This window comes from Calidris pugnax, unplaced genomic scaffold (assembly GCF_001431845.1).
Source record: "Calidris pugnax isolate Ruff unplaced genomic scaffold, ASM143184v1 scaffold28, whole genome shotgun sequence".
NCBI classification, from domain to species: domain Eukaryota; kingdom Metazoa; phylum Chordata; class Aves; order Charadriiformes; family Scolopacidae; genus Calidris; species Calidris pugnax.
Genome location: NW_015090842.1, coordinates 19,606,137 through 19,615,439, shown reverse-complemented (window position 1 = coordinate 19,615,439; position 9,303 = coordinate 19,606,137). Strand labels below are relative to the sequence as shown.

The 9,303-nt window shown below is 39.6% G+C and overlaps 1 protein-coding gene across 6 annotated transcripts in view; it reads left to right on the top strand.

The window, feature by feature from the left end:
• Positions 1-7,901, top strand: part of ESRP2 (epithelial splicing regulatory protein 2) — a 48,532-nt gene extending 40,631 nt beyond the window's left edge. For 5 of the 6 annotated variants that reach the window (XM_014942552.1, XM_014942553.1, XM_014942554.1 and 2 more), the window contains exons 16-17: positions 3,421-3,532; positions 6,507-7,901. In XM_014942552.1, coding sequence (XP_014798038.1) covers positions 3,421-3,510 — 90 coding nt within the window. In that variant the 3' untranslated portion in view covers positions 3,511-3,532; positions 6,507-7,901. The remainder of the gene's footprint in view (positions 1-3,420; positions 3,533-6,506) is intronic. The other variant, XM_014942555.1, reaches the window with a different exon arrangement.
• The last annotated feature ends 1,402 nt before the right edge of the window (positions 7,902-9,303 follow it).

Below are 9,303 nucleotides of genomic sequence, written 5' to 3'. Positions count from 1 at the left end.
CCCCCCCCCCCCCCCCCCCCAACATTGCTCGCATATGCTGTTTTAGACTGCTCTTTGAGTGTCCACTGTAGGAATTGCAAAAATGAAATGGAAATCAATATCTTGCTGTTTAGTGACGCATTTAAATTTGTGCACAGTCTGTGAGGGAACAAGGACAGTCCCACAATTCCCCTCAACACAGCAGGTATTTCTGAAAGAAATAAACTAGCTTGAAGAAAAAAATAATACACAAAACAAGGAGTCTAGTATGCTACCTCGTTATTAACCAGTCTGTCTCTGGTTCCTGTCATCTTCAAAGGCTTTGTGCTGCTGTAAGCATAGCAGATGGCCTGTCTGGGAGATGCTGCCACACCGGATGTGGCTGTTGGTCAGAAATGACCATCTGCTTTAGGAGACAGGACTTAGTGTTATTTAATGTACACCTGTCATTTAGTAGTATTATAGTCTATTCTAATATGTTATTTAATATTATAATAGCTGTTATTTAATATACATGAGTTGAAATGTCTGCCATTTCGAATGCTAATACCTAGAAAGGTATTTACCTTAAGCTCGTAAGATAAACTGCTGATTCTGTAAAGAACCAACGTGTCCTTCAGGAAACATCATTTTACCCTTATTAACAGACATGTCTCAAGCTATAGAAGTCGCCACTGTCACGGGGGAGGTAACAATAAGAAGGAGGTAGGGAGCAGGGGACACCGTTCTTCTCTGTTCAATGCAATCTCTGCTCCAGGCAGTTGTGGGGTTTTGTTCAGTATGTGCATAGTCTTCCTGCTATCTTGAGCCTGCCCTAGAGCTAATCATTGACCCCAGAATATTATTTAGTAACCACTTGCAAAGGTTCTGTTTTGCTTCCTCCTTTGGTTATGTTTAAGGTTATGTTCAAAAAACAAAGCTTATCCCATACCTAGTTTCTATATTTAGTTTTCATCTTTCTTGATCCTGGCTCCCATCTCTGATCACTAGAAGTCCGTATAGCACCAGTGTGGATGCTGAGAGCCAGATTTCGATGTCCTTAACATCTGAGGCTGACTTCTGTAATGGAGCTCTTCATTTAACGGTGGTATTCTGTGGAATCTTCCTTACTAGACCAAGCTAGACTTGTCAATGACTGCTACAAAGGGGAAAGAGAAATTGCTTTATTGTCTGAATTTATTTCTACATTCTTCTTCAGTCATTCTAGGAAATAGTTCTTCCCTGTTCATCAACTATGAGCCTATGAGAGTATCCAGTTTAATAGGATGAGTTGAGGGAAAGCTCTGATTGAGATTTGTGTTCCATAGATTAAGTCATGGCTTAAAAAGCAGGATTTTCCTACTGCATCATTCTAGTAGACCACTATATTTTAATGCTGCTGTTGACACAATGAGAGTGAAGTCCCTGGGTGAGAAAGAATCACAGTCTTTTAGGTTGGAAGGTTGGGTGGTTCTGGTTTGTTCTTATGGGTTTCTGAAATGCAGACAGAACCAGAAGTATTCATGATCAGGTACTTCCTTGGGCAAGTTAAGTTAGTTCCAGTTTCGTTCAGAGGGAATAAGAGTTCCCCCACTTTATTTCCTAGCTTGGTTTGCAGTACTGCTTTTTGAATTCTGTAGGTTTGAAGAATTTACTGTTCCACAACTCCTGTTTTGATTAGTGGCAGTCTCTTACCTATCTTTCTTGTGATTAGAAGTTGCTTCTATTGCTAGGCATTTAGCAATAGATTTTTTTCTTTCTTTTTTTCTTCCTCTCTCTCTTTCCTTAGGCCTGGGGCTGAGCTCTGACAACTCTGACATTTCTGTGCAGGGATGTTTCGCTGCTTTCACGTTTTCCTCATTGTTTATGCATTTCAAGTGTAACCTTTTAAACACTGTCCCTCACAAGAGACTATGGACCTTTGCTTACTGTACATCTACTGATAATCTAAAGTATGTACTATCTTGAGACATTCCTTCCAAAGAGTAAACTCACGTTTTGTAGACTCATTTCAAGGGCAGGTCTGGGAACTGATAACTCTAATATTTGCACGGTTTGGTTGCCCTGGCAGAGACTATCTAGAAAATACTTCTTATATTTGTCTTTCCCTTAATGGCATGGGTCTAGATGTGAAGGTGGCTAGAATTCAGTAGTAAAAATTCTGGAAGGTTCTTTTCTTTTACATTCTCTGGGCTCTTGGTTGTTGTTCTCTGTGGAAGCTGTATACTGTGATGGTTGTTTTGTTTTTTTTTTTTTCTTTTCAATTTCGCTTTGGATGGATACAACATGTCCTGTATGCCCAAACATAATACCTTTTCTCCCTAAGCTGGCAGGAGACTTTTTGTATTATAGAAATATCAAAGGAAGGCTACTTGGTGTGCATTTGCAACCTTCTAAAATGTTACTTCAAAACAGCCATTTTAGGCAGAGATAGGAAACATTGCCACTAAAAGGATATTCTAGAACTTGGGTTATGCTGAACGGTTTGTCTTACAGGAGCCACTCCAAAGTAAGTCTTTGTAACATGTCTGTGCAGTCCCTTTCCGGGGTGTATAATTTTGGAAAGATTATGAGATAGATACAAAACAATGTTTCATATTACCCAAGATCTATTTACTGACTATAGATTTCATATTTGTACCAGGCCCTCCAATAGCATGCACGGTTACTGTTTAGATCCAGGATCTCAAATATTTCTTAGATCTGATTGACATGTGACGTTTTGTTTGATTGGTATGACTGTACTGTGCAGTCACTGTTCTTATTTTAATATTCTTCTACTACAAACCTATCATGATGCAGTTACATTGTATAGTTTATTTCTTTTTTCTATGTGGAAATACACTATACTAGAGTAAATGCCAATTTATCTTTTAAGTGCATTCATGCTGGGACATTGCTTTACTTTAGCTGCACGGGTGCGTAATCTATGTAATGCAAATATTATATGCACTGAAGTGTTTATCACTCAGCCCTAGAGAAGCCACAGTTTATTTCCATGACTGCAAGACATGAATGAGATCTGTACCCTAGTTCTAATCCCCCACTTCAGTATGCGTGCTGGAAGATGCTCAGCTGTCCCAGTGAGAGTCATTACTGGAAACATGATTATGCAAACTTAGGAGTTTTATTACCTGATGCTGCTGTCTCATGAGTAGAAAGAAAAAAAGAGCACTTCATGGTCTGAACTATTTCCCTTCCTTGATAAGGAACAGTTCAAATACACAGTTTAGAATATTCCCCACATGCGTTTACTTTAAATTTATTTCTACAACTGGTAATTTGGTTAATGCATTTTTTGTTTTATCTTGCACAAAAATAGTATCTGTCAAATTCACTGTCTCCTGCCAGTTATTATAGCTGATGCTCTTAATTATGGTTGCAAATGATGGTCTGTGTGGCTTGCTGTACCAGAACTGTTCCTTCTCTCGCTGATTATCACGTATTACACTTGTACTGTAGTATGCGCCTGATGACTACAATGGCCTTATTCAGCTGAGCGATCAAGCAAGGAGTGTGTTACAAGCACCGAAAGAGTGGGTCTGTTTGTAACTCCTTGTAACTTCTGAAGAAGGTAAGATGCGACTGGCAGAAACTTGGTCTCCAGTGGTGAATGGGAAGGGAAAGAAGGGCTTGGTGATACTGAGCTGTTCGCTTACAGCTCTTCCTCCTTTTTAGCTTGTGTTGGGGTCCTCGCTTTAACCTTTCTGCTCTTGTCCTATTAAAAAATCAACTAACATAAAGAAACAGCCAGTTGTGATCTGTAGTTGATGGAATAGCAGTGGTGGAGGTAGTGTGATTGCCTGGTTCCGCTCAGATGGGGTGTTAAACTCCAGAAGGCTTTATTAGTGTTCATTTCTCATGTGATTCTTTCAGGCCAATGTTTTATTTTTAGCACAGCAGTTTAGATGATTTTTTTTTTTCTTGTTATGGCTACAAAGCAGACACAAACATATGTGCCAAAAACCCCCAAACCTCTAGCTTTCTCTTTTGTGAATCACACAGCTGTTTCAACATTAATTTTTCTGTTTCTTCATCTCCCTGATGCAATGTGAACTATTACTTTTTCTTTCTTTTTTTTTTTTCATTTTTTTTTTAATCCAAGAGGAGCTTTCTTTCATATAGTGGCTCTCTAATGCAACTAACTAAACTTGCTAATGGCAAACTTCCCTACGTTTTTGGCACTAACCCATAATTCCTACAGAAATTTTGTTGTGACCTATGTGGAGTTTGTGACTTCCCGATACCTATTGTATTCTATTCAAAATTCTACTGATTAGTTATTTTTCTACGCTACTTTTCTCCTCAAACAAAAACCACACAAAGCTTTCAGTACAAAAAGTGGCAATTGAATACTGTGCCTTGCAAGAAGTACCTTCACAGATAAAGCTACCTTCACATAATCACCATCAGCTCAGTTGTTTTCAAATGAATTAGTTTCTCATGATCCTGTTAGATCTGCTAAGGAAAGCTGGATTAGAGGCTGCATGGCCCAGTGGTGTACAGAAGAACACCCATTAGTATTTTGAGCATTTCCATATTTATGTGACCTTGGACAATCTGTTTGGCTCTCTTGATTTACCCAGATTAACTGGAAAACCAGATCAGCAACAGGGTTCTACTATGTATGGGATGGAAACAGCCTTTGACTGGAAAATAATTCATGGGGTAGCTCATTCTGAATTCTAAGCAGTCCAAAGTGCTATCACACAGATAGCACTCTTTCTAGAACAAAACACCCAGAAAAAAAGATTTGTATGGTTTTGAATCTATATTTTAAAAAATGTACCTACATTAAAAAATCTATTTCTAACTATAAATTTAGATAAATAAGAACCTAAAACTAGTGTGTCTTAAAATGGAACTGAAGGGGTTTATTTAACCCTTCTAATTATCTTGCTTGCAAAATGTGTAGACTTCTCTGCTAACTTTTATAACATGAATTTCCAGATCCTTACCTTGGTATTACACCAAGGCTGCTATTTAAGCTACTTTTTAAAGCTCTCCTCTGTGCTCCAGAGGTCTAACCATGCTCCACCTGTGTTTTCGGCTGACTCTGAACTGCAATATTGAACTTACGTCTAGGACCAATGTGTTAAATGACTTGATCCTATATGCATTAACAGCAAAAAGCTGCTTTAGGGCAGACTGTCTTTTAGCTCAGATTTGCAGCTCAACCCAAACTGTGTGCGAGTCTCTTTGAGCACAGTGTTATTCTGAAATAAACCAAAATTGCTTCCAAACCCCAAACGGGCTTCAGACCTGATGTTTTATTTGTCTGTGAATTTCCTTCTGCATGCTATTCCTTGACTAACTTTAGTTCTGTCAGAATTTAATTATATGAATTCTGTGCTAACTGTCTTACATATGCTTTTAGTTTCTAAAGCGTACTGTTGCTTGTATCTTAAGAATACTTTTACTGCCTGCTAAGAGTTTGGGTGACTGAAGCTCTGGCATGTATTTGTTTTATTTTCATATGCTTGATTGTAAAGCTGATCAGAAACTGCTGCTGGTAATAACTGAGAGGTCTGATATTTCTTGGAGTATACCAGGCACATGCAAATTTTACAAAAATTGAAATTCTTAAATATTTTAACCTTTTATAAAATCACGAGGACATATGTCACATGAGCTTAACTTGAATTGGGTTAATACTCATAAAACTGGTTGGGTTTACAGCATGTGTTTTTTAGCTGGCACTGATTTCTCCAACAAACTAATTCTGTATGCTGAGCTTTTGACCCTTCAAACTTTGGTTTTGAAACTTCACTGAGATCCATTTCTACCCAACAAATAGGGCTTCCGAACTTAGCCTGGAAGGACTTCCAGCATGTTGTGAGAAATGGCTGGGGTGCCATAGGGCAGGCAGAGATATCTGCTTTAAACTCAGCATTTTGAAGCTGTCTTTTAAGAATTCAGGAGGGCAAATGCACTCCAAAGTAAATTGGCTCCAGTGACTAAATAATCTCACTTGCTATCCTGGTTTTTTATTATCTTTGATAAAAATGCAAGAAGGGTTTCTTGAATCCAGTTGGACTGCACCAAACTTTACTTTGTTTTACTGAACAATGTCTTGCACTGTTAAGTTCAGCTTATCCTCCCAACACAGAACTCTCATACAGTTATATAATTTTTTCTTTTAACTTTACGTGTGAGTATTCACATGCCTTATAGCCTTTGTCACTTGGCCAGTAGTCCACATAGTGCAAGAATTATTTGCTGAATGCCTGGACTTTCTTGATCTGTTTGCCCTTTATTAACATCTAAGTCTTTCTTTTCTTGTAAACTTTTAATCTGAATTATTTCTCTAGCAATATCTTTGCATGGAATGGTCTGCATCGTTCTGCTCAGCACAACAGCAGAATAAGAGCTGCTGCTGTTCTCCAAGGCCTTCTCCTCCTTCCTGTTCTCACATCCAAAATCTTTTCACTACGGACACAGGGTTGGATTGAACCAGATGCCCTGAATTACGAACTGCAATTCCAGCTGTGGTTTTTGATCTTAACTGTGTTGTTTTTTTTTTCTTTTGTCTTCTTGTGCCGTTGCAGCTCCATGCAGATTCCATCCTCCTGCTTTACAACTTTAGTGGCCAGCCCAGCGGAGAGGCGTTGGTGACTTTTCCAAGCCTGGATCTAGCTAAGAAAGCAGTGGCTGAGAAACACGGCCAGCTCCTGGGAAGCCGCTGTGTAGAACTGTACTTGGTGTAACTAAACACTCTCTGGGGGATGGGGAAAGAATGTTGCACTAAACACCGTGCCTTCTGCAAAATGAGAAGTCTTCCCTTGTCACCCAGGCAGCAGCAAATGTGCCTTTTCAGCATAATATGTTGGAATGCAGAGTGGTACATGTCCTGTATTTAATTTGAGAAATGGCTTTTCCTATGCCAAAGATAAAGTGAAACCAAAAATTATGCAGTTAATTTACTTAATTTCTAATGTACTTGTTTAAAAATAAGCAAACCCACTCCTGGCATCTAGTTAATTCTGAAGACAATCTAAGAGCACTTCAGCTATCGCAGCCATGGGAGAAACCTGTTCAGTAGCATTTGAAGTGGAAAGCGAAGCTTGAGTCATTCAGATTCTTCTGTGTTTAGTTTTTAAACATTTATACTTGGCAAAGTGTCTGTTTTTTGTAGAGTTTAAATGTCTTTAGAAAGGTCTTTTGGAATGCATAGCTTTCCCAGTTCAAAGCTTAGATCATATTGATTTTTGTTTTGTTTTGTTTTTGACTGGAAAATACCAGGATGCCGGACCCCAAATGCAATTGTGCTTTCTTATGTTTTCATTATACATTGTTTTGCAAAAGCCATATATGTCTGTCTTACCGATGTACTGCTGCCGACATGTAACACACAAAAACAAATACAATGGCAAAACCAGGAAAATCCTCCCTGCCCGCCCATAATTCCCTGCCCCCAGCACCAAACTTCTAATCTCCACAGGACAAAAAATGGCACATAAACCTGAGTACTAATAAGTTATATTTTTTTATTTAAGCATAATAGCTTTCAGATACTGTACTAAAGATTTTGCTCTAGTTTATGTGCATGCAATTTGTTTACATCTTTAAACTACTTTATTTGTATATTATGAAACAACAAGACATGTTGAAATCTAAATCTTCTAGTGCATGCTTCTTTCTTTTTCCACATCTGTATATATACATAAGCTAGAAGAAGTACTTTTACGTCATGTAGCATGTGTTTAAAAAAAGACATCTGCTGTAGAAGCACTAAATGACTTTGTTTTTACTGTGCCTTACTTCGAAACCATTCCAAGTGCAATACCAGCAGAGCAAAACGTCATGAATCCTGTTGAGACAAGTTCATGGATGTCTGAATTGATCTTTTTTTTTGTCAGTGTATATTTTGAGTTGTACTTAAAAGAACTGAATGATGTATGCTTCTTTATATTACAACAAATAAAAGAGATGCTTACAATGTGTATTGGCTTTTGGAAGTAATTTACACTTTGTTTTAATGTATTTTCATGGTGTATCATTATTTATTAGAGAACCTTTTACTCATTTCTTTTTTTTTTTTCCTCTTTCTCCTAGATTTAGGTAAGTGTATGTTCCTTGGAGAGTGCTGTGAATTTTTTCTTTTTGCATGTGCTGCTAAGCCAGAAATAGGCATAATATATATTTCTCTTGTAGTGGAACACTTCTTAGGCAACGCGAAGTCACTGTTCATGTGCTTAGTTCCCTCCTCCTGGTGTGAGAAGAAACGAAGTATTGAACTGGAAATTGTGTTCATGTTTGGGTTTAATTGGCCTATTGTGTCACTTCCTTTTCTGTGCCAGGCAAAATGCTACATTTATGTCACTATGGAGCCAGACAACCTTTCTGTAGTAAAAATGGTAAAGGGAAAGGAAAAAAAATTGTTTCTCTCTGGTCAGAAGCATCCCGTGCCAGCTGCCACTTCACCATTAAGACCTCCCATCTGAAGTTTTATCCCAATCAGGTGGGACTGGAAAGAAGGCTTTTGCGTTACTTTAAAGTGTCAAAATTAATCTGTTTCCAAGATTTTTCTTGGCAACGTCTACTAAAAATCTGACTTTAAAGTAATACTGGGGAGGACCAGACCCTTATGCCTTTGAGGAGAAAGCTTCTCCCTTTTAAAATTTTGGGGACTCCCTGCCCAGAGCAGCAGAGTGTCTCGGCTGTGGGCCCTCCAGGTGCCCACGCTCCAGCTGCTCACCTCTGGGTTATGGCTTTGCAATCTCCTGAAATATCTTATTTTTCTCTTAATAGCCTGCATGGAACGTCTGTTTTTCTGTTAGCCAAAATGATGCTTAATCTACTAAAAACATATATAGTCCTTAGCAGCTCCTTCCATTCTTGTTTAGACACAATTTGCGCCTTCCTTGGCAGTTGGGAGGGCTGAGCCAGGGCTGGCGTGGAGCCCCTCATGTAACCATCAGCCATGTGGCACCTGTACATGTTCCCCTTCCTCTTTAACACCTTCGTGATGGTTTAAACCTTCGAAGCGGGGTCCCACGCTGACGCGAGCCCCACTCGGTGGGAAGGCTGTATCTGTTAAAGAAGCCTCTGAGCAGCACAGCGGCTGGTGCGGGTTTGGGGTGAGAGGAAAGTGGGCCCTTCTGCTCCCGCTGGCTGCCCCCATCGGCCCCCACCAGGGACCCGCCGCTGACGTGAGGTGAAAAGTGAAGGAGGCCTTCACCTGCCGCCTGGCCATTTTAGTCTTTTCTGCAGTAAAAAGGAGACAGGCCCACACAGAGCGGTTGCCCTGGCAGGGAGGGTCCGGGGTGCAGGGGAGCCAGTGGCCCTGGAGGACCCATCTCCCCGCCATGTTGGCCTCCCTCTGCCGTGTCCCAACACCCCACA